The sequence below is a fragment of the Chelonus insularis genome, unplaced genomic scaffold, assembly GCF_013357705.1.
Source record: "Chelonus insularis isolate UGA/USDA-ARS -01 unplaced genomic scaffold, ASM1335770v1 contig_406_pilon, whole genome shotgun sequence".
Classification (NCBI taxonomy): Eukaryota; Metazoa; Arthropoda; class Insecta; order Hymenoptera; family Braconidae; genus Chelonus; species Chelonus insularis.
Genome location: NW_023276563.1, coordinates 2,045,959 through 2,071,063, shown reverse-complemented (window position 1 = coordinate 2,071,063; position 25,105 = coordinate 2,045,959). Strand labels below are relative to the sequence as shown.

At 29.3% G+C, this 25,105-nt stretch overlaps 5 protein-coding genes across 8 annotated transcripts in view; 2 read left to right on the top strand and 3 right to left on the bottom strand.

Moving 5' to 3' along the window:
* The window catches only part of rols (rolling pebbles), a 30,556-nt gene extending 21,600 nt beyond the window's left edge, over window positions 1–8,956 (top strand). For both annotated transcript variants that reach the window (XM_035087213.1, XM_035087214.1), the window contains 8 exons: window positions 2,446–2,810; window positions 3,194–3,305; window positions 3,383–3,514; window positions 4,178–5,409; window positions 5,490–5,930; window positions 6,107–6,313; window positions 6,475–8,211; window positions 8,287–8,956. In XM_035087213.1, the coding sequence (XP_034943104.1) occupies window positions 2,446–2,810; window positions 3,194–3,305; window positions 3,383–3,514; window positions 4,178–5,409; window positions 5,490–5,930; window positions 6,107–6,313; window positions 6,475–8,211; window positions 8,287–8,592 (4,532 nt within the window). In that variant the 3' untranslated portion in view covers window positions 8,593–8,956. The remainder of the gene's footprint in view (window positions 1–2,445; window positions 2,811–3,193; window positions 3,306–3,382; window positions 3,515–4,177; window positions 5,410–5,489; window positions 5,931–6,106; window positions 6,314–6,474; window positions 8,212–8,286) is intronic.
* A 268-nt stretch (window positions 8,957–9,224) lies between these two features.
* Window positions 9,225–12,663, bottom strand: LOC118069247 (tubulin polymerization-promoting protein homolog). Its single transcript, XM_035087219.1, has 5 exons — window positions 12,106–12,663; window positions 11,808–12,012; window positions 10,338–10,676; window positions 9,978–10,116; window positions 9,225–9,841 (listed from the first exon to the last, which is right to left on the bottom strand). Exons 3-5 carry the CDS (start codon window positions 10,670–10,672, stop codon window positions 9,722–9,724), a joined length of 594 nt encoding a protein of 197 aa, XP_034943110.1. The 5' UTR covers window positions 10,673–10,676; window positions 11,808–12,012; window positions 12,106–12,663; the 3' UTR covers window positions 9,225–9,721.
* A 1,045-nt stretch (window positions 12,664–13,708) lies between these two features.
* Vps25 (vacuolar protein sorting 25) lies at window positions 13,709–14,878 on the top strand. Its single transcript, XM_035087221.1, has 4 exons — window positions 13,709–13,865; window positions 14,146–14,291; window positions 14,357–14,575; window positions 14,685–14,878. The coding sequence occupies exons 1-4, from the start codon at window positions 13,816–13,818 to the stop codon at window positions 14,795–14,797; spliced, it is 528 nt and encodes a 175-aa protein (XP_034943112.1). The 5' UTR covers window positions 13,709–13,815; the 3' UTR covers window positions 14,798–14,878.
* A 59-nt stretch (window positions 14,879–14,937) lies between these two features.
* LOC118069244 (Excitatory amino acid transporter 1) lies at window positions 14,938–21,049 on the bottom strand. 3 transcript variants are annotated; one of them, XM_035087216.1, is made up of 10 exons: window positions 20,701–21,049; window positions 19,173–19,437; window positions 18,272–18,461; window positions 18,042–18,084; window positions 17,796–17,835; window positions 17,181–17,367; window positions 16,859–17,092; window positions 16,522–16,713; window positions 16,307–16,441; window positions 14,938–16,019 (listed from the first exon to the last, which is right to left on the bottom strand). In XM_035087216.1, exons 2-10 carry the CDS (start codon window positions 19,426–19,428, stop codon window positions 15,869–15,871), a joined length of 1,428 nt encoding a protein of 475 aa, XP_034943107.1. In that variant the 5' UTR covers window positions 19,429–19,437; window positions 20,701–21,049; the 3' UTR covers window positions 14,938–15,868. The 3 variants fall into 3 exon arrangements, with proteins under 3 accessions (XP_034943107.1, XP_034943108.1, XP_034943106.1); XM_035087217.1 differs by lacking the exon at window positions 20,701–21,049 and adding an exon at window positions 20,473–20,490; XM_035087215.1 differs by lacking the exon at window positions 20,701–21,049 and adding an exon at window positions 19,669–19,729.
* Window positions 21,050–23,429: 2,380 nt separating this feature from the next.
* Cks30A (Cyclin-dependent kinase subunit 30A) lies at window positions 23,430–24,930 on the bottom strand. The gene is made up of 3 exons (XM_035087222.1): window positions 24,724–24,930; window positions 24,025–24,152; window positions 23,430–23,934 (listed from the first exon to the last, which is right to left on the bottom strand). The coding sequence occupies exons 1-3, from the start codon at window positions 24,774–24,776 to the stop codon at window positions 23,873–23,875; spliced, it is 243 nt and encodes an 80-aa protein (XP_034943113.1). The 5' UTR covers window positions 24,777–24,930; the 3' UTR covers window positions 23,430–23,872.
* Window positions 24,931–25,105: the final 175 nt, after the last annotated feature.

Sequence of the window (25,105 nt, the reverse complement as noted above, 5' to 3'; positions counted from 1 at the left end):
TATGAAGAATCCTTTAGCTTTGTTGGAATAAATTCTTTTCTTTCAATACACTCCCAAATAAAACTTTATTTGTCCCTTATACTATTCTACCTTTACTTTTACTCTATAGCACTTGAATAGACGTCAATCTTCGTATTCTATTTGTACACTTTCAATAGAAACCTAAATCTATTCCTTCGGTTTTAATAATAAAATAGAGTACGAGGTTATGTCCAAAACGTATATGTTTACATTCTAGTTTTTTTCCATTATATCAGTAATATGACAACATTGCACTATATTTAGTACAGTGTGCTGGTTGTTGTTGTGTTCAAATAATATATTTAATGACATTGACTCTTATTTCGAAAGTTTATTTGTTGTTACGTTAATTGCCTGCAATTTAACCGAAGATAAAAAGCAATTAAATTTGAAACCCGTTAGCAACTTTATTGCTTTGATGTCCTTTATTGAACTATTTTCTATAGATTATTGCACAGTATAATGGCGTAAAAGATTTTATTCGGGTCGTGCTCGCGACCTCATCCCAGTAAGTCTGCACATCAGGCAGGTGCAGTTGGCTGGGTTACCGTAAGACCTGGGTCAACGCACTCTTCTCGACCTCTCTTTCCTTTTTCTTGCACTTATGCAGGCTATCAGCAATATAACTTGTTGAAAATGTTGATGTTTCCTCTTTAAACGCCCCACAAGCACCATATTTTGTTTTCTATATAATAACTCTAGTCGACTCATTCTGAAGATGTTTCTACCGTTTATTTTCAACGCTCTGTTGCTCGTCTGACACCGGAACTCCTTCTCCGGAAGATAATTTTTTGAAGTTAGAAACGTTAACATGTTGAATTTCAAATTTATTTTATACTTTTATTATTAATAATTTATATACTTTCAACTTGTTGAAAATGTTTTTATTATCTTGCGTATAGATTACCCCTAAGGATGTGTTTATACGTCTGCAAGAAAAGATCGTTAGTAAAGACCGTTATGTTTTTTGATCTGTACCTTGTAGTATTAGTTCTTAGATCAGAATGAAGCTTCGTTAAATCCTCTTACTGCTGTTGCAGTTCTCGACATGCTTGGGAAAAATAAAAGCCTATATATATATATATATATATATATATGTAGACTGAAGGATCTAACAGTTGGTAAAATATTGTCTTGTACCGCCCAACTAACTAAGAACATGATAGCAAATGTTCGACCTAAAAGAGCAGGCACAATGCCCCACCTGTTTCTATTTCCTAAGTCTGCTGTTGCTGCTGTTGCAGTACATCCACTCTCTTTCTTTACAACCTTTGTGTCTGGCTTTCAAGCTTCTTTTATTTATTTCTCTCAGATGCGATTAAATCAGCGACTTTTTAATTTTTTCTTTCGATTAGAAGTAAATCTTTTCTCAGTCATTTTAAAATGACGTATTCACAGTCGGTACAACAAGAAATTGGCTACACTGAAATGACTGACAGACATTAGCAGCAATTTCCACAAACCTTTCAACTAATGGACAATGTAACCTTGCATTCAAGCAGTGTTATTGCATCATTTGCATTCGATTTGCAGAAACTATTGGAGTTGGTTAAGTGTCATTTGAATATGTAGACAGACATTGAAATGAACTATTCTCCAGTAAGTATTCAAGTATTTGAAATTAATTTTTTACAAACATTACTAAATATTCTATTGCTTGTCGAATCTCCCGATCGACAGAGACTTTGTCTTCCGGGATTTTATGGATCACGTAGGTTCTTGAACACTGTGTTCTACCAAGTCGTTTATATGAAAGCACTAACTCTTAGTTCGATCGTAAATCATAAATTACAAGAGCTGATACTATCGTGAGAAGTTGAGGAGGATTATAACCTACCTTGGAGTAAGTAACCCTATGACCTTTTACTGTAGACTGTTTCCTAGTTGAATTATTTCCAACAATAAGTACTATTTTTGTTTTTACATTTCCACTGTTATTATTGAGGGACGTTCCACAATAAGAAAATATATGCAGTTGAAATCAAACTTTTATTAGAAGCAAAGAACTGATAATTTATATAAACTATCATCTATTTTGTAAAAGTTCATTAACTACTAATTGCTCGGTATTTTTTTCTCACGTTTTATTTTATTTTCCAGATCTAATTTAGTTGAGCTGCCATATGTAACTAATAAAAATAAAACAAGACTACTACCATTATTATTGTTAAATATAGTTATATATTATATTTATAATATTTCATAATAACAAAGAATAAAAAGTATTCATGTAAACATCTAGCAGAAATGTAATTTGCTATTTACGTAATATAAATACCAGTTGTAGAACATTGATGATGATACCAATAAAAAATATATATTCTAAAGTTATACAGAAAACGTTTAAAGACATTAATTTAATAAAAATGTACTTATAAATTATATTATCTTCTAATCTGATGATATATATTTCTTTACTTGCAGATCTTGCACAAATTCGTGCACTGGTAGAGTCAACCGGAATGCTGGGAACTGGTTCGATGTGTCCATCCTGTGAGATGCCTTTCGATAAAGGCAAGAAACGACGGCTTATTGACTCCTGTGGACACGAGCGTTGCTACTCGTGTTTATTTCGCAGCGAGGCCTGTCCTATCTGTCGCCATGACGTGCCAGATCGACAGATTCGTGATGACATTGGTCATTATGATACTGGATTTAGTTCTTCAGAGCCAGTATCTATGATTGCTATTGATGAATGGAATGATGATGTATCTGGTATCAATTCTTTATGTGGGAGTCCACTACCGAGGATAAAATTTTCTCAACGATGTAAAGAGTCTCGTTCACATGTAAGTATTTTATAATAACTGAAAAAAGTTAAAATTATAATTGAAAAATCGAGAGATAAAATAAAATAAGGCGTTGGATGATGACGCATATCTCGAACAAAATATTCGCCCACATGTGCGTTCCATAACGTTTGTGCATCAAAGTCTGTAATCAAAAGTCCCACCACCCACGATTGACTCCGGTAAAGTTTGCAAACGAGATCGCGACGATGTGTTGGCTGGTCCATTCAATTTCTGACGCCTCTTGATTTCATTTTTTGAAGTTATGCTTTATGTTGAAAGAAAAAGTGAAGAAGAGGTTAAAGGAGAAATAAAAATTGAAATATAATCTACACATCATCACAGTCATTACATATGTCTAAATTGTAATTTATTCATTTCAGCAAAATCAGGACGTAACGTCTCCATTGGCGACTGGTAAAGGACTAAAGGGCAAGCCACCAGTTCTTCCGGAATCACTCGCTTCTCGTCATAAGTCTAATGCTATGGCTCAAAGTAAGTTATCTTATTTTATTCTATTGCTTCAATCTATCATCCAACACCTGGTCTTTCATTTCTTCCATTCATCGCAGGTTGTCCGACACCACCTAATCAACGCCGAAGATTCTTTCTCAATCCAAAAGGTCTCAGAAGTCCTTTCACACCTCAACGAACAAAAAAAAATTCTACACCTGACCAAACTGACAATCCATCGGCATTATCAGGTAATTCTTTCAGACCTATAATTTTTATAATGACTTACATAATCATTCCAATAGCCATGTAGAGTTTCTCCTATATTGAAAAATAAATAATTAATGCAATAAAAAAATAGCGTGGATGACAACATCCTGGGAAGAAACTTCAAGATGGCCGGGAGTTGTTCTCGGAAAAATTAAATCCCTGTGGAGTACGAGTCAAGGTACAGCAAATGATGGGTTAAATCAACTTATTGATTCTCCAACGAAAGATGATAGACTTAATCGACTCAATGGACTCGTGACTCCGGCAAGAAAAGTCAATATGCCCGTCAATCAATTTTCATCAAATATCCGATCTACAGGCAGGCGATTTTTCATCTTCGTGTGGAGAAATCTGCGTGTCATTTTTTTTTTTTTCCATTAATCATCTAATGAGGCACATTTTTCAAAAATTAATCCTATTCACAGTGATCTTGATACGTCTATCAAGCACTTGATAGCATGAATTGACACTTTTTAATTTTTTTTTAAGTGTGCTGCATCATGGAAATTTTCTTGCCTGACTTTGACTTAATCTAGTACTAAAACTCATGCAAATATTTGGGTTTTTTTTTTTTTTTTAAAGATAATCTCATTAATCAATTAAGTAAACGAAAGAAAACTAATTTTTATATCACTTTGTTGCAGACGACGAAGGAGGATGCGTAAAACCATTGTTAAATACCCGAAAATCTTCTCAATCCGACCTATATATGAGATTAGGATTATTATTAGGATCTGGACACTTGAGAACGAATTCTTCAATAGATACAACAGATTTATCTTGTGTAAATCGATCTCCATCATCGACTGGAGCATGTTCAAGACCCCAAACTCGTTTAGATCCCCGAGGACATGATACATCTTTTAGCAGTCTTACAAGTTTTGATCAACAAACCCTAGCGTCAACAAATACTAGTCCAGTTTCGACATTAACTGGAACATCTAGTGAAGCAGAAGTAGCAGCTGCTTTAAGATCATCGACAAAACCTAAAGGAAAGTCTAAAGCCAAGGGAAAAAGAGATTGTGATTCAGCAGGAAGTTTGGCATCGATATCGACATCAATTTCTGCATCTACATCAATGTCCATGTCAATGTCAGTCTCAGTTTCTGGGCTTTCTAACGGGAGTTCCAGTCCCTTGACGTCAAGAAGACATTCGTCCAACATTCATCAAGATCAAGAGGACTGTGGATTAAAAAATCGAAGATCTTGTGTTAGAAGAAGTGGTAGAGGGGGAAATATTAAGCCAATAGATTCCAAACTTCGTTTTGTTCCACATTTAGCAGCACAATTAACATTGAAACCACTGTTTTTTGAAGTTCCGCTTATTGAAGCAGATCCATTGTTCACTGGTAGATATTGGTTGCTTCAAGAGTTAGAAACAGTAATCAAAGGTTCCAGTCCAGGAGTTTTAATTTCTGGATCTCCTGGCTCTGGTAAAACTGCTCTAATTCTTCAGTTGGTTGAACACAGCTGCTTTGGACGAAGACGAGAACAGTCTTTACGAGCGGAAATCGCTGAATGTGATGAAGATGCGATATACCAAGAGAAGCAAATTTGTTCCACTTTTGAATCGAATATTAAAAGAACAAATGAAAAAATTCGAGAACTTGCATCACATGTTGTTGCTTATCATTTTTGTCAAGCTGATAATAACAGCACCTGTCTTGTACCAGACCTAATACACTCCTTGGCTGCACAATTATGTCAAGCTCCACAGCTTATAGCCTACAGGGAATACCTTCTGTCAGAACCACATCTTCAGGGGTCACTTTCCCAACGAGAATGTACCGTTGACCCTGATCTCGCACTTTCCAGAGGAATTATCGAACCAATGCTGAGTCTCAGGAAATCTGGAAGATTGCCGGAAGTCAATATGGTCAGTAATTTACTCTGTAATTTCAATGTCACTGTAGACTGTGAATGATGAATTGAACGGAAATGATTTATTACTTTCAGGTGATATTAATTGATGCAATATGTGAAGCTGAATATCACAGACCCGACAGAGGTGATACAATAGCATCATTCCTAACACGACACGCCCCGAGCTTTCCTAGTTGGATGAAAATTATTTGTACGGTTCGAACACAGCTTCAAGATTGTGCTAAACAGTTTCCTTATACAAGAATTTCTCTTGATAAGAGCTCCAATGATCCAATTAGTGCCAACATCACGAGAGATCTATCGGATTACATTAATTATCGATTGAATCAAAGTCCAACAATTCAGGCTAACGTAACTGCTTCTATCAATGGGAAAGAATCTTCTTCTGGAGCCAATCAAACAAGATTTGCTTCTCATTTACTTTCCCTAACAGGTGGAAGTTTTCTTTTTGCTAAACTTACCCTTGATCTTATTGAAAGTGGTCATCTTGTTGCCAAATCTGCTAGTTACAAGGTAATTTATCATTTTTTTATTCATCTTATCACATTGAAATCTCAAATGAGTCATTGTAGACTTTCTATTCGGACCGTTTCTAATTTTAACTATTAAGAAATACTATCGTAGATTCTATCGAGTACTTTGAAATAATTATCTGAAGGAATGAATTTAATTAAAGTTTTTTTTTTTAGGTTTTACCGGTGTCCTTAGCTCAGATTTTCCAGTTGCATTTTAATCTCCGATTTCCTACTGCTACATCCTTTGACAAAGTCCAACCACTTCTAGGAGTTTGCCTTGCTGCTTTATACCCACTCACTCTTCCGGAAATCTTTTATTCAGTTAATTCACTCTACACAGATCAGTTCGTTTCATGGGAAGACTTTTTACAGAGATTCAAGGTAAGAATCCTTTAACATGATATTTTTCTTTCATTACAATTTATATAACGAGTTTTTTTCTTGCTGCTTATTGGAAGAAGTAAGTTGTTAGAAATAATTTATAAAGTAATAAAGAAAATTAAAAAGATGAAACGTTTATAATATTTTAATTATATTTTTAGATGCTTTCTGGATTCCTCGTGAAACGACTGGATGATACTTATATGTTTTTTCATCCCTCCTTCAGGGAATGGGTAATAAGAAGAGACGAAGGCGAATCAACAAAATTCCTTTGCGATTTAAGATTAGGCCATGCTGCAATTGCATTCCGATTATCTCGTCTTGATGCTCCTTTAGATGGAGACCGAGTTCTAGAGTTGGGTCATCATGTATTAAAGGCTCATGTGTATCGTGGAGTAACGTCAAATTGGCCTTCTCGTGATCTCCAAGCATGGTGGATAACATCATCAGCAGAATGTGTGTCATCAGCTCTTTGTACTCTACGAAATATTTATAGTCCGAATGTTAAGGTATCGAGATTGCTTCTGCTGGCGGGAGCATCTCCAAATCACATTACAGAATATTTAGGCAATGCACCAGTTCTATGTATGTACGCCCATGAAGGATCAACGGAGATGGTGTCATTATTATTGGAATTTGGTGCTGATGTAGAGTTAACAAATAGTCAAGGATGTACAGCTTTATCTTTAGCAGCATCTCGAGGTCACTGTGACGTTGTAAGAAGATTGGCAGCTGCTGGAGCATCTCTAGGACATTCAGATATGGCTGGGCAGTGTCCACTTGTCCATGCTGCACGACAAGGAAGGCTATCAGTAGTAGGTTATCTTCTGGCGTGTGATTGGGTATCACATCAAGACAGCGAAGAGTCTAGTTTTAGTGAAACATCTAGAGAAGAAGCTGCTCAACAAGCAGTTGTAGCTGCAGCATCTCAAGGACATGAGGCAATAGTTGAGTATCTTTTGGACATGGCTGAGGTTACAGTAGATCGTCCAGATACTTTAGTTGGAGAAACTGCCCTTACGATAGCTTCAGCGCATGGATCAACAGCAACAGTTTCTGCGTTACTTGCACGAGGTGCAAGTCCATTAGCAACAAATGCCAAAGGACTGTCACCATTGATGTTAGCAGCAAGAGAAGGACATTGGGGAACAGCTGAAAGACTTCTTCAAAGCTCTTTATCATCTAGTACTGATACAAACTTAGATAAAGTGACAGCTTTGTTAGATCAAAGAGATTCAATGGGCCGAACTCCATTGATGATGGCTGCTTGTGAAGGTCATACAAATTTAATAGATATATTTTTAGAAAAAGGATCAATTCTTGAAGCTACAGATAAAGAAGGACTCACTGCTCTTGGTTGGGCGTGTGTTCGAGGACGAGTAGCAGCAGTTCAAAATCTTTTAGACCATGGAGCTGACATTAGTAATAATGATAAGACTGGCAGAACACCTTTAGACCTTGCTGCTTTTCAAGGCAATCCAAAATTAGTCCAACTACTTGTAGAGCGTGGTGCTGCTATAGAGCACGTAGATTTACACGGGATGAGACCATTAGATAGAGCTATTGGGTGTAGAAATATTCCAGTTGTTCAATGTTTTTTAAGAAGAGGTGCTAAATTAGGCCCTGCTACCTGGGCGATGGCTCAAGGAAAGCCAGATGTTTTGTTAATCCTATTAAATAAGCTTTTAGAGGACGGCAATGTGTTATATAGAAAAGGAAGATTGAAAGAAGCATCTCATAGGTATGCTTATGCTCTGAGGAAATTCCCTGATACATTTGAACAAATTCAAGATGCTCAGAGTCAAGAGCAGAGTAATTTTATGCTTCATCGACAAACCTTTAGTCAATTAAAGCTCAATTTCCTACTAAATTTAAGTAGATGCAAGCGCAAAATGAACGTAAGTATTAAGTTTTTAATCAATTTATTGAGGTTAATGATCTGTATAATTAATCAATTATGTTTTAATCTCTAGGAATGCGAGGAAGCAATAGAGCTAGCAGATGAAGCCTTAAAAACTCGACCGTTATCTTATGAAGCTTTTTACGCTCGAGCAAAGGCTAAGGTAGACATAGGTTCGTATGAAGCTGCTTTGACTGATGTTCAAGAAGCTTTACAAATAGCTCCAGTGAATAACAGACAAGACAGACGAGTTTTATCAACTTTAAAAGACGAGATCGTTTCCAGGATAGAAGGTACAGGGATTGGTTGCAGTAAAACTTTGATAGATATTTCAAGGACTAGATTCAGAGCATCTATAGACACATTAACTGAGCTTTAAAAGCTTCTCAAGAAGTTTCAAACCGCGACCGACTTTTTATAATCGATTGACAGAGCGTTCGCGCGCATGCGTAAATTTATTTTGTTAATTACTGTATTTATTAATTTGTTTTCCATTGCAACATTAAATTAACTTTAAAGCTTTATGGTAAAAATTTTTTCGTTTCTTTTTTATAAACTATTCAAGGAATTAAAGTTCTATTATTATTTGACGTGCAATCGTTGAAATTCGATCGATTATTCAATTATAAATCGAAAAAATGTTAATATTTATTAGAGTTATATTTATGTATATTATCTTTTGTGTATATTATTATCAATGGAAAATATAAAATTGAAATTATTGGCTTTGTTATATATTAAATTCAAAAAGTAGAATGAAAAATGGAGAGTAGAGAATGAAGAATGTTTTATTTCAGTATTTTTAATGCTTGAGATGATGAGACTTGTCATAAATTTTTTTCTTGCCACATTTTTTATTTAAAAAGAATAATAAACAAATATGTTTTATTCGATTGTCTCTAAGAACTCAATGCATGTTTCCTATGTACTCAGAAGTTGAAGTACTTTATATATATTATAAAAATAAGATCAATAAAAATTGTATTCAAAGAACAAAGGAAATTATATCTAATCAGACGTTAAATAAACAAAAATGTTTTTATTAAATTGTAAATGAATAGATTTATAGTTATTTAAGAATACTCGTTCCTTGTACTTAAAACTTCAAACTTCAAATACATCCAAATTATTTTTTTTCCATTTTACACAAGACGTAATTAGTATCAATGTTATTTATATTCAAGTTTTTTTGTCATTTTTATATTTTAAAAGTAAATTCTTTTCAACGAATAAAGGCCAAGATTTTGTTGTAAAAAAATCATTGTTTTCTACTTGATATTAAAAATAAACTGTATATTATAATTTATTTTTGTTAAGCTCATTTTAAAGAGAAAAAATCTTTCCAAAAATGAGTGGTGTAAATATGTCTATTATTATAGTATAATTATCATTATTTTTAATATCATCAATATATTATGTAATGAAAAAAGAAAAATATGTTTTTTTTAAATTAACGATTTGTACGTATTGTTAACAAATTTTCAAATTTATCCACATTCATATGTTAACTATTCTCTTCGTCCGGCTATACCTTTGCCTTTACCACTTTCATCAAAGCGTTGTTTGTGAGATCCCGTATATTTCGAGACGTCTGTTAGTCTATCGACGGTCGATGATGTTTTTCCGCTCTGAAAGAGATATTTTTCATTTGGAAACTATTTGAAATATTCTATTAATAGATAAATTATTATCAAAAAAATTAATAATATTATTTATAAATCAAGTCAATAATATAATTTGATACTATTCAATATTTCAACTTACTGATCCAGAAAGACTACTGGTTACACCAGGTGTTCCACAATTAGCCATTTTAGTCATTAATTCGTTTGCATCTATTTTCTTTGTTTTAGCCAAATCTTCAATGAATATTTTGTATTGGTCAAAAGTTAATTTCATTGCTCTGAAAACATAAAAATTCAGTAAAGTTAATTTATTTATTCTGGTCTTATTTACATTGTTAACTGAATCCATTATTTGTACTATTTAATTGACAGACAATTTCTATAATAAAATACAATTAATTTAAAATAAATAATTTTTTAAAATATTCTATTTAAAATTGATGTCAAGAGAACTATATTAATATTTATATTGTTTGATGAAATGATAATTAATTATTACTTTTGTTTTTTAAAATGTATTCCCGTATCAGTTGTACTGATTCGCTTATCGAAAATTTTAGCTTGCTTCATCCATTTATCACTTTGACTCAGAGAAATAGTTTTACCATCACTCTTAGAATCTCCAAATTTGGAGAATGCTTTAAAACTACTTGCAAACGATCCACCACTAGAACTATCTACACTGGTCTTTTGAGGAGTTTTTTCCATTATTTTAGGTTCTTCTACTGATTTGGATTTTACTGGTTTAGATTCTGTTATTGATTTGGTATCCTCTTTTTTATTCACCGCAGACTCCACTGGTTCTGCTGTTTTAGATGCTATTTCTTCCTGCATTTAGCTGTAACAATATTCTTTATCAACAAAATTTATCTTTTAAAACTAATCGAAATAGTTTTTATATTTATGTAAGCATACTTTACAACCATTTTTGTGCATTTTTAGATCTCCATTATTCAAAATATAGAAAATAATAATTTTGAATAAATAGTTTACAAGAATTTTCGTTAAAAAAATGTCTAAACTGTTTGACCAATTAATAACTTGTGTTTTGTTACTTGCAGACAAAAAACAGTCAAATAATATTTCTAGTGTTTTAAATTAATAAGTCGAAATAACTGGAATTAAAGCTAAGAGTAAAATTAAATTATTAAAATAGATGAAAAAAAAGGAATGGAAGAAGTAAAATATAAGTGTCTCAAAGACTTTCAGGTCATACGAAAATATAAATGACTATTACACCCTGAAAAACATCAACGTTAGTATACATATACTCATAGTTCCTCCTAGATTGACTCTAGTAGCACGTGTTCCAGCCAAACTGTTAATTCATACCTATAAATAGCTATTACGTAAATTGTCTGTTAACTTGATTAACACTACACTCTATCAATAATTTTTTTAGTCATAACAATTAGCATCCTAATAGTTCAGAATCCTGTGTGAATAAAAACTCTCTTATTAAACTTTTTAATTATAATTATTTTTGAAATATTGATCATCAAATATTCTCTGAATCCATACTCTTTTATTCAAGTCCAATGACCAATAGCAATTCATGAATCTCTCGAAGTGAATTTAAACTTACATATTAAAATAGTTGAACGATATAATTCGTAAGATGATGGTGAAATAGGAATCTGGATGTGTGCAGGAACGCGCATGTGTTTTATTGATTATGAAAGTGAATAAGAAAAGTAAAACTGACGTCTCTTTTGTTCATATTCTATAATACTACCCTTCGTTATTTGAATAAAATATATTATTCGATGTATATAATTAAAAAACAAAGTGAATGGAAAACATTCACTCAAAAAAGGAAAACTTAAACAATGACAACCAACTTTTGTTTATTTTCTATTACCTTGAGCTTTCATTAATATTACATGAGAAACTCGTTAAACTACTTGACATCATATCTAATGTCTTTCACAATTAATCAAGATAAAATTACAATTAGAAATATTATCACCTTATACTGAAGATCGAAATTGAAGATAGATTTCTGATTAATTGATAGAAAAAAATTTCACCAGAATTTCCGGCTAGATACCATAAATTTCAATAAAAAACTTTGATTAGATATTTTCTATTCAATGATTGACTGATTATCTCTCATTTATAATTCAGATGATGTCACAATTACATGAACAGGTGATGTGAGACACACTGAAGATCTAAAACCAACAATTGACTGATAATAGTAGCAATGTTAATGGCAGTGATTGTTTGTTACACGAATTCTTTTTAATCAACACTATTTATATTACTTTTTAGTGATCACCCAAAAGTTGTATTTAAGTCTGGTCAATACTTATATTGTACTCTGGAGTTATTTACACTAGTGAAATAACAAGAAGGAACCCAGGAACTCGACTGAGGTGGTTATCACGTTGAATAGCTTCGTCCCCTCTGTGTATTCTCCCCACTATAAATACTATGTTGTTTCGACCCGCGCATTATGCACTAGAGTTGATTCGTGACGCTCAAATTATCATTAAAAATGTGTGGTTGATACCTATCATTAATGATTTTTAAGTTAACTCAAACAATAAAAATGTTCAATAATCATCATAGACCTTCGACTAAGCTTCTATCTAATGACCTTAAGGCTTGAATGCTATAAATTTTTAATAACTTGGCAAAGTCAAGAAATGAGGGCTTGTAGAACATTTTAACTTTTAAGGTTATTGTTTCTAATCTAAAATAGACATTAGCGTGTGAAATCAAAGTTAATTTTAGGCTGTACATGTTAAGATAAGAAAAAATATCCTTAAATTTTTTTGAAAAAGATTAAAATCAGTAACAATCAATGGTAATGCGTCTCAGGAAAAGAAGTCAGTATTAAGTCAGACATTTTGGTCATTAGATTTACAATTTTAGGAATTGTGCAATGTTTTTTTCATCAATTATTATAGGATCACTTATTATTCATAAATTGTGAATTATTGAACGATTAATTAAAGTGTATTAAAGCTGGTTCAATGATTAGGTACTAGATAAGAAATGTTCAGTCGTTAATAAGACATTGATTGGATAAATAAGACATGATGAAATAAAAATTTATAGCCTGATATATCATTGAAGAAGATTGTTGCTGATATTTCTGACAATTGGAGTTTACCACTTGTATATTTAGTTTGTTTGATATAAACTTGTTGCTCATGACACGCAAGCTCTGTTACTCTTTTTTTTATTTAATCAAGACAGGTGGTTGTGTGTGCTCTTTAGTCATCTTTATATTGATAAATGATAGCATGTGATGAAAGGTCCTACTTTACGAGACGTTCATGATTACAATGCTATAAATAGATGTGCATTAATAAATGTTATTACTTTTGTTGATATTTCTGAGCTAAAAATATTATCATTGAATGAATAAAAAAATTATTAAATAATCATGAATATTTATAAAACTAAGATGAGATGAATTTGATAATGAGAATCAATTGAATGTGATTTGATTAATTGAATAATTATTGAAGAATTATAAATGATTGTCTCGTAAATAATCAACTAAAATAGTTAGTCTAACATAGAGATGTAATCAATCGCTTTTTATTGTAATCACAAACGGAATAATTTTAATTTTAGTATTTAATATAGGACAATCATGTCATAAATTATAACCTTTCCTTTGTGTTGAGTCAGTTATTTTATCATGATTTTTAAAAAACACAACCTTTATTTCCTTGTGAATTTATGATTAGACTTACCAAAACGATGTAACGAAGATTTTTTTATCATCTTCATTGGAGTCTTATGGTTAAATACAATGATTTTCATTATAAATACCGTTAATAATAAAGATGTAAAGTTGTATTTACATATTTTCGAAGTAGGAGCCATTTTGTGACGTCACGTCTATAGAGTGACTACTACTGCCCTCAAGTTTCAATTTAGGATATGAGTGTATTTTTTCTTAAGTAATTGTCGATCATTGTTTATTTACAAAATTATTTATAAAATTGTGTTCTATAATGAGTGAAATTGAATGGCCTTGGCAATACAGCTTTCCTCCTTTCTTTACGTATGTATCTTTTTCTATTTATTCTATTGTTTAATAATTAACTCTTAGTTTTGGAGCATATATCTTCCAATATTGAATGAAACGGTATAATCAAAAATTTTTCTAAAATTTGGAAATTTCAATTACATTCTTACGTATTCTTGTATATTAACATCAATTCTAATGATTATTTTATAAGCTATTAAAATGGTTTTTATATTTAAGGTTAGATAGTTAGTCATCATTATTTCACATTTCCCCAGCTGTTCTTATTGAAAAATAATTTTTTTAATTATTGTAGACTTCAACCCCATGCTGACACAAAAGAAAAACAATTATCAGCATGGACCACTTTAGTTTTGGATTACTATAAAGCAACAAAACAAGCAATATTGGATATTAGAGAGATTCATTCTAGTCCACTATTCAACAATGCTTCAATAAAAAGTAAGTATTGAGATAGCTATGCTCTAACAACTGATAATTGAACAATATTTAATTAATTATATTAGGAAAGCTACCAGCAGAAGTCGTATTGATAATTTTAGAAAGTTTATATAAGTCCGGAAATGCAGCTCCTTTAGATAAATCAAAACAACGGTGGTTAATTTATTGGCATACGTTAGAAGAATGGGCAGATATTATTTATAATTGGGTACAAAACAATGGATTCACTGGAACAGTGTGTACACTGTTTGAATTAACTCAGGGAGAAAATATTGTGGATGAAGGTAAGCCTCTTCACAATTTTAAAATCACTACTGTGACATAAATTATTGATATAAGGGTGAAAAATAACAACATATTTTTTAATAATAAAATATTGTACTGTATTTACAGAATTTTATGGGCTGGATACAGAAATTCTGGTGAAATCACTGAAAATATTAGAATCACAAGGTAAAGCAGAATTAATCATTTTCGACGATAATCAGGGTGTTAAATTTTTTTAACAATCAAATTAATATATAATAAAATATAGTATATGATAACATTTTATTAATACATTTAAATAGTATTTATTTTTAAAACAATTTTAAAGTAAAAACAAATATATTTTATAAGAAGAAATTTAAAATGCATTTACTTCGGAGTTCCTTTCTGTAATATTTTAAAATAATCTTCTTATTAAAATAATTTTCTTATTGTCTATATTAATTAATTATTGATAACAATTTTCGTTCCATATACATAATTAAGAAGTGTATAATAGATACACAATAAGATCGCAATGTAATATATAAAAATATCAGCACCGTTGGTCAGCTTACATTTATCATTTTACAGTTTGTTGGTTAAATCACATTAACGAATTTTATTTTTTTTTTGTTTTTGAATAAGTAATGGATTTTACTACAATACGTAGTATAAAGTGATTGGCTCTTTATCTCTAGCGTATTTTAACATTGATAATGAGTTCATAACATTAACTAAAAATGATATTAATAAATAACATTTCATGTCGCAAGACAAGTGTTGTCTATACTTTTTTTGATTTTACAATTAGAGTAACAATTTTATTTATAAAGTATAAAATTTTTTTTACTTTCACGTTTATCATTTCTATCTACAACACTCTTTGGCATGAGTGTTCAACTTGTGAAATTAATATTTTCATAAAATTAAGAGTATCAATTACTGCATGATGTGAATATGTAAGTATAAATGACAGTTTTTAAAAAATTTTCGAAAGAATTTATCAATTTTACTATTTCATTAGCTTCAAATCTCAATATTTATAAGTATTTAAAACAGTTGAACTATAATTACTAATAGAGCTCCTTACACTTCTTTGTATTATTAATATCTTATTATATCTGGCAAGTTTAATGAGTATTTGCACTCCTTAACAGGAATACTTGATATCACTAAATAATTTTGATTTACTTAATCAATGTAAGTATCTCAATGCAGGATTTTTTGACTGAATATAGAATTCGTCAACGGTCAAATCCTTTTAACTGACTGAAACAAAAAAAAACACACACTCATTTCATCAATTTTATCGTTGCATAAAAGATGAATTATGCATCAACTTTGCTTAATTGTGCAAGTTCTACAGCTTCCTCTTGTTGTCTGGCATTTATTTCATCGAGTTCTCCTCTACTCATGTGTTCTATGATACAGGCTCCTAAAGCATCACAAACAACATTGATTGTTGTTCTAAATCGGTCCCTAAAAAACAAAATAAACCATAAATTTGAATTATATACAAAAAACCTCAGCAGAAAAAATTATTTGAATTATTTAAATATTGAATTAACAAATTAAGTTGAGAAAAAAACTAATCTGGATATATTTTGAATCATCAATAAACAATATCGTTTAATAAATTAGCAAAACAGCATGAAGAAAATAAAACAAATGAATATATTATATAGTCATCACGAAAAAGCAAATGATAATAAACAAAGGGTTTTAAGAGTTTTAAGTATAGATTAGTGAGAATATAAAATTCTTACAAGAGCCAGTCAACTGCAATGATTAGCGATACATCTTCAGCAGGTAGTCCAACAGTATCAAGGACCATAACCATTGTTACTAGACCTGCTTGAGGTATTCCAGCAGCACCTATACTAGCTGCTGTTGCTGTAACACTAGATATATCAAAAAATAAAAATTTATTCGGAAAAAAAATATACTATTATGCTGATTAGTATTTTTTTTTTTTACGTACCTGACGCCTATGACTTTGCTGAGAGACATTTCAATCCCACGAACTTGAGCGATGAATATCGCCGCTACAGCTTCATATAATGCTGTACCATCCATATTAATAGTAGCTCCAATAGGAACAACAAATCTAGTTATCCTTGGATCTAATCCCATATTATCTAGACACTGAAGAGTAATAGGAAGAGTTGCGGAACTGGAAATTTATGTAGTATATAAAGAATAATATTTTTTATAGAGAAATGTATTAAATTTAGATAAAAATATTGTGAAAGATAAATTTACATGAATAGAAAGTAAAAGTTATAAATAACTGATAATTGATTATAAGATCAATGTACCTTGACGCTGTTCCGAAAGCCGTAATAGCTACTTGACCCATTTGACTTATGGCTTTGAATGGAAGCTGACGAGTACACACAAAGTAGATAATAGATAGAGTACCAAAACCATGGATAAATAATCCTAACAGCACTGTCATAAAGTACCAACCTAAAGTACCAACAAGAGCACCAAAATTGTCGATTTCTAAAAGTTTTGAAGCTACGAGGAATGTCACACCAATTGGTGAAATCCTAATTATATAAAATAAGAATAACAAATTCATTTATAAGCAAATTTTTTTAATTACATGGAACCAAAACTGCATTAATTTGATTTTACCAAATCACCCAGTTGGTGATGATCATCATTGCTTCAGACAAAGATGTGAAAAAGTCAAGTAATGGTTTGCCTGACTCTCCCATTTTTCCAACAGTTATTCCCAATATGATTCCGAAGATAACGAGACCAAGTGTATTAGTACCATCAGAATATTTTGAACCGACATTCCAATCATATAATGATTTAACTGAAAATAGAGCCATTATATCGATTTATTAAACAAGGTAATAAAAGAAATTTTATTTATTGAAGAGATTTTAATATTTATGATTACAATTATTTTTTCATTTTTGAATAAAACATTAATAAGTATGTATAAATAATCCGTCTCGAAAAATTTAAATACCATTAAAATTAGATATGAATTACGAGTATGACAAAATATTCTAATTGATAAATTCTCAGTGAACTTCGAGATACCCTTCCCTCTAATCTGCAATAATTTCATTGATGGCCTTGATTAATAAATCAGGAAAAGAAATCATTCATTAGTGAGATTTAGTACCACATCAGTATAATTATTGCATAGAAATAAATATTATCTCTCTTGCTTTCATCCATTTTATATGAATAATGTCATTAATGAAATGTATAATTTAGCGAATTAAAACTTACCACCAGTCATATTTTTTGGCTCATGTAGCTCAGTTTGATACTGAAATATTAAAATATTTGTTCAATATTATTAATTTATCCATAAATTAATGTAATTATTAGTTATTATTATTCAAACTATAAAAGTGATAAACACATGGATGTCAAGGGAACAAATATTTTATCTATTCAATTAAAAAAATATTTATTATTAAATCATTTAATTAATATTAAAATTTAAATTAAAGGTACAGAAAAATAACTCACGTGTTCTAGGGCAGCTTGTATTAAATTTGGAGGAAAAATATTTCTGTAAATAAAAAGCTTAATTTAGATTACTATTGATTTGAATATTCAGGTAGGCCTACAAATAACATAGATTTAAATTTACTATTGAAATTATTCTAGCTTTATGAAATAAGTATTTAACGAAAAAAATTTTTCTTCAATTAAAAATGTTTAATAGATTCATATTTATTTATGAATGAATTTTATACCTAACTAAATCCAAAAGTGTATCGACTGTCGTAATATTTCTTGGTGGTGCATATGCACCTTTTTCATTTTTGAAAGTATCCGAATCTTTAATCACACCTGGACGGATTGTTAATACTAGGAAAATACCCAGTATTACAGCAGTAATTGTTGTTGTACTATAATAATATATTGATCGCATACCAATTTTTCCTGCAATTTAAATTCTATATATCATTCTTAGTAATCAATTATTATTCAATATTAATTAAAAAATCATCAAATAATTAGTATACTACAATATTAAATTGTAAAGCAATCTATGTTATTTATTATCAATTTGAAATATGTTTTTCTGGATATTTGAATACTTGGGTTGTCTTATAAAGAAGCAACATCACATTAATGTAAGATATTTTAGTATATTTACGATAGATTCATTACATCATCATTGTGACTTTAGATATAGTATTGTAGAGTGTATTCAGTGTAAACAGAATTTTTCTACGTAGATCGTGAAAAAAATAACTATAAAATATCCCCAAAAAAATCAGTCTTTTCTACACATACCTGAATGGTCTTTGTTGATGCTTTTATTCAATTTAATAATGGACCATGTGTGATTTTAAAAAGTTTACTTGATTAAAATAAATAAGAAATATCAAGAAAATTTCCAAAGAAGACATTTTCATTTATGTCAAATCATTACTTTTACTTTTTGAAAATAAAAATATTTAATAAATTTAATACTGTTTTATTTAACACTGAAAGAAATGACAAGTAACAAAAATTTGAAAACTATTCGAATGTTTCAAGAATATTTTATAAAAACATTAATTAATTTATTTATTACATATGAAATTACAAAAACTTTATGATATATGATTTATAAAGATTTTAAAAAAATTTGATAAAATAACTTACCAGACAAGCTGAGATCCAGACTACCAATAGCTGCAACAATACTCGCAACAATGAGTGGTAAAATAAGAGATTTTAGCATCCGAAGAAATAAATCTCCAGTAAAATGAACATACATAATTTCTCTGTTTGTCCATGGTGTACTTTTAACTGCTCTGAGAGTGAATCCAAGTCCTACTCCAGCAAAAACACCGACAACTGTTAAGACAGTTAATAAATTTTCGGACATACAATTTTTCCATTTCTTTGGTCTTGCCATATTGATGGTCTGGAATGAACATAAATGTATATTATCACTTTAATTGAAAATATCAACATGGAAACAGTAGGTGAAGTGAGCAATCATAAACAAGATAATGCAATAAACATGTAGGTAAATGTAGTGTACACACGTTGTAATGTAAAATGACAAAAAAAAGTGGAACGTAAAACAAGTTTTTGGCTGAAAGTGAAGATAATTTATCTTTTATTCACAACATGATGAGATTTTTCGCACTACCATATATGTTTAAAAAATACTGAGTCTTCAAAAGTTTTCAGAACCGTTGATAATTGATGGTCAATCATCAGCAACCAGCTTATCGATTCACTGAATTTTTTTGTTGAAGGTGACCAAATAGTTGAGCTTTCATCATGAAAAATTACTTTGGAAAATCATAATCATACTATTAACTTTAAAAAACAACTATTCAGCAAAATAATAAAAGTTTCATAAACAAATAATAGCAACTTTTATTGATCATATTAATTCACTAATTGTAGCTTTTATTGATTTAATAGCTAAATCAATCTTACAGTCATGTTAGCGTCCGTAAAATATTATTCATCAATTATTTATTTCACAAAAAAAAGATTGAATTCGAAGGAATTAATTTTCCAAATTAACTTGGTGTATAAAATACAACATGCTGCTTTATAATTTCTGGTATTTATATTAACTGATATGTGTTTATTGCACTCATGAAATATGAATATACTTTTTACAGATAATATCCATCTAATGATGAAAAATATTCTATGTTTCATTACGATAATTAGTCATATTTATTCCTTATCATTTGACTGACATATTAGTTAGTAGCTATTGTTATTGTTTAATTTGTAATGACTTTTATTTATGCTGTAACTTGTCAAAAAATATTGGTACAGGGATTTAAAATTATTTTTATGTAAGTTAGTAATTATTAATGGTAATTTTATAAATTAATGTACACATGTATATATATATATATATATATATATACATAAGATAAATTCCTAACGGTATCGATGAATGCTATAATGTATGTTGTAATTTTTCTACCTTCGCGCCTCACAAAGTTGTTGAAGTATTTTTCAAATGCTAAGTTGTGAAGATAACTATTATGAAAAGATATCAATCTTTAAAGTGATACTTATGAAATTCTTATGTAAAAAAATAATTATCTAGTGTTTTAATAATTTCATGTGACTGAGAATATGTATTATTTATTTCATAGTTTTTGAGAAATTAAAAGATTTATAGACAACGTGGCAATCATAAGATACTTACTGGTAATTAAATTGAATTAAAATAAAAAATTGTTGATATAAAACACTTTTATTAATGCACAATTATCAATAAAAGCTGTTGATATATTTACATAAATAAAGATAAAACTTAACACTGAAGAGTAAAAAAATAGACAAAGGGTTTGGATGTGTATTCGTGATCACTGTTTGTTTCGAACTGGTTGAGAGTCAGCGACTTGCGGAATTCTTCATCGTGTGGAAGCAACATGTGTGTGTTCAAATCAGTCGGGTAAACCAGTACATATAGGAAGGGGGAAGATATTTGCCATTGGCTTATGCGTTAAATTAATATGTGAGAAGTATGATATTACTATTGTCCATGTGTTTTTACATGAAGCATGGTTACAATTCAAGGGAGAATCCAGATTTTAGTATTTGCATCCAAATTCCTATTGTATTAATTAATCTAGAATGGAGTACTGCAAAAGGAATATTGATCTTATAATAATGTTTGCAAATTTATTTTTATTCACTATCTGAAGTTTAGATGTTTACTATATCAGACAAATATGGAAAAGCTTATGAAATTATCATGTGACCGACCCAAAAAATAAGGCCTCTTCAACCATTTTTTTATCTCACATCATGCTTTTTTATTTTATCTCATGTTATTCTTTTATTTTGAACTTTAATTAGATGTATTAAATCGTGGGATAAAAGGATAAAACTTCGTTCCCGACAAAATGATCATTTTAATAATTATTTTCATCAATATTTAAAACTCTCAAGTGTTAATTTGATTACGTAACTAATTGAGAGTTTGTTGTCAAATATTTAATAAGTAGAACTCGATGTTAGTGTAGTATGTTAATAATACATTGTTTAAAATATTATTTATAACTTTATATTAAAATAATACTTGAGTCTAAAGATATATTCATCTTAAGAAGTAACTAAGCAATTACATAGAAGAATGAGAACCAGGAGGTAATATTTATGTAAGACACGATTTTTTGGTCTTGACTATGGAGATTAGTATTGATTAGATAATATAAAATTCTATACTCGATATCGGTTAGATTTCATGACTAGGATGCTGTTTGCAAATTTAGATCTCAAGAAATCTTTGTATCATATCAACCAGACATGAAAAAAAATTTTTTTTTTACTTTTAGAATTTACAATTTCTATGATCATAAGTGTTTAAACACATAAACGGATAAAAGTGAGTTTGTTATTTAAATGATACAATATGACGACCTTCTAATTTATTCATCATTTGTGAAAATTACTGTGGGAATTATGTATCAACTTAAATGCTCACAAAATACGTACACAATAGTTGAACTAATTAGATTGAGGTCGACGCGCCAGTTTAATTATATTGCTTTGAATATAAGCAGTTGTCATTTTATTTAGGAATTTATTTCGGTATTATCATATTTAAATACATAGAAACGAAATAGTCTCGTTGGATTTTTAGCGATTTTTCAATAAGATGTGTAATTGACTTAATTGACATAATATAAGAACACATAGTTTTATTTTACTTTTTCTCAATTGAGTTGACTTGATAATGGAAAATTTATTTTAATATCAGTTTTGCATTAATTGAAGTTATAAAATATTGGAATTACTGATTATTTTATTACTTATATAGGTATTGAATAGCTTTTTTCAATGAAATTGTATAAGTCTTGAGAATAACTGAATTTATGAATGAGCTACACATGATAATCATACTTAGGATAGTTTACTTGAACAATTAAATGCTTAATAACGGCCATAAAGATCATTTTCATCATTATCACAGTTTCCGCGTTATTTTAAATATAAATTCGCAGAAATTAAAAATCATTTCCTATCGTGATTATTGATAACAAAATTAAACAGACAAATAATACTGTTTTAGTAAGATAATTTATAACAATATTTTGTAAAATGTGTTTTAAAAAAAAGCACCAAAGTACAAAACTGAATTATTTATTTATTAATATCTTGAAGGCCGAGTAACAAAAATGAGTAAAATATTTTTCAATTTTACATCAGTCATCCTTAAACTATTTCAAAATTCGCTGATGAGTAACAAAATTTTCATTTTATTATTCTAAATAAATGGAGTCAATATTATTGAATTATAGTAATGATATTCATGTTAATAATATAAGATAGATTAATATTTTTCCATAAATTTAAATTATTATATCATTGCTTGTTTTAACAGTTGTAATAAAGTGATTATTGGAATTATTTAATTAACGAGTATATTTTTTATAAATAAGTTGATCAGAATGTATTTGAAAAATTATAAATTACATGAGACCTTTTTTAAATTCATTTAGTAAATAAAGAAATCAAGTAGTAATTAAATGACATAAAAATATTTCAAATAAAAATAATTTTCCTTTTTATGTTAGGGATTTATGTATTCTATGAGAAAACTTTTATTCCCTGATATGAGTAAAGGCACGTTGGTTAATTTAATATAGTAATTCATTTACACTTATCTTAAATTATTCTAAATTCATAATTTATTCATATAATGACAATGTAGCAAATAATTCAATTTTTTTAGTAAACAAAATAAGAAAATAAAGTAATTCTTGTCATGTTATTGTCATTTATATTATAGTAATTATTAGAATTTAGGTAGCAACGGTTTTATATAACATGTCCTAAATGTATTTTTAATAAAAAATAACTTCCATGGTTTTCATATAAAAATTTGATACGAATTATATGAAAAAAAAAAACTCTTCAAGGAGCAACTTGGTATAAATTTGAATCTAGATGGTAGGCTCCACTTTATTTTCTCAAAACAATCTTTTAAAAACAGTTTTGATCTTTAGTTAAAAATCTTATCATACGTTACTAGAAACATTAAGAATATTTACAAGACTTCATTGACATTTCCGGAATGACAGATTGAAGTATACAAAGAAAAAAATCAGAAGAGCTCATATTAAATCAACGAAGGATGAATGAAGTAATTTTACAGATATGTAACTATGAAGAATTATGATTGTTGATATTGGAAAACGATGATTTAATTTCAAGTGAAGCCTCATTATATAATTGAGAGAAACTATCATGATAGAAGTGTATGTAGTTTGTTACACTTATTAAATTAAATAAGCTCTTCTGAAATTTTATTGACAATAATCATTGAAATGATGTTGATAGATAGAAGGACGTAGAAGCTTACGGAAACATCAATTATTTGAGTCTGGAGGCGGGCTGGTTATTTTTCTCTTAAATAGTAGAATATGTGGCTCTGTAAAAAGAAAAGATATGTAAATTATCACCATAGAAATACTACTTGTTGAAAAAAGAATAAATATTTTTGGAAAATAATGTTATTTACCTGGATCGTGTCTCATGTAATGTACCCAGCCTCTGCTTTGTTGAACACCAAGTTCTCTCCATTCTTGTTCGGACATTAAATGAGTTGTCGGTACTTTTTTTTCTAGTTCTTTGGGAAGCACAACGTGTCTAAAATTGAATTTTAATCAATGAATTATAATTATATAAACGAATAATGTAGTACTGTTAAAGTATTATTATTAAATAGAAACTATGATAGATTAAAAAAAAAAAAAAATTAGTTACAAATCATGTTTTTCGGCTAAAAATATTTTCAACATATTGATATACATTATTGTGATTCATCTTTATAAAGATCATACATTAAATGAAATATTGAGAATAAATTAGTCACAAAACTGATTGCCACGAAAAAGAACGAAAAGTGATTCTAGAGTTTATATAAACGCATAAGATCAATCATTTAAAGTGACATCTTCTAAAACTGTACGTAAAAAGGATTATAGAAAAGTCTAGAATAACTTAAACAAATTTGGAGAAGTTTAAAGGTTAATCACCAATAAGAACATTTCTGTCAACACTGTTTATACTTCGTTTAGAGATCATTTGAATTAAGTAATAAATTCTCAAATTTAAAATAGAAATTTTTTTTACTTAGAATATTACGTATCTAAATTCAAACAAAAGAATTCTGAACGATAGCAAACAATACAAATCTTGAGATCTAAATTATACATACCTGTACTCATATTCATCGTCGTAGTATTTACCAGAGTAGTAAATTTCAGGCATTTTTTATTTTTATTGGTATTGAATCACAACTTGGAATATTTATCGATACGATTAGTTTGGTTTTTGCTATCACACCGTAAATTCACTTTTCTACACTTCCAAAACTGTACAGATTATATCGCATATGGCTGTCGAATTTAAAAATAACGGATGTAGAATCTTCGATAGTGGGGGAAATTTTACAATCAATTTACCAATAAATAATTTATATTTTATTTCAATTTTAGACAAAATTTTCTCCATATTATAATTTAAACATGAGCTTTTGATAAAAATATTTTAAACAGTTTTTTTACATTAAAAAATTTTTTTTTTATAATTCATTAAAA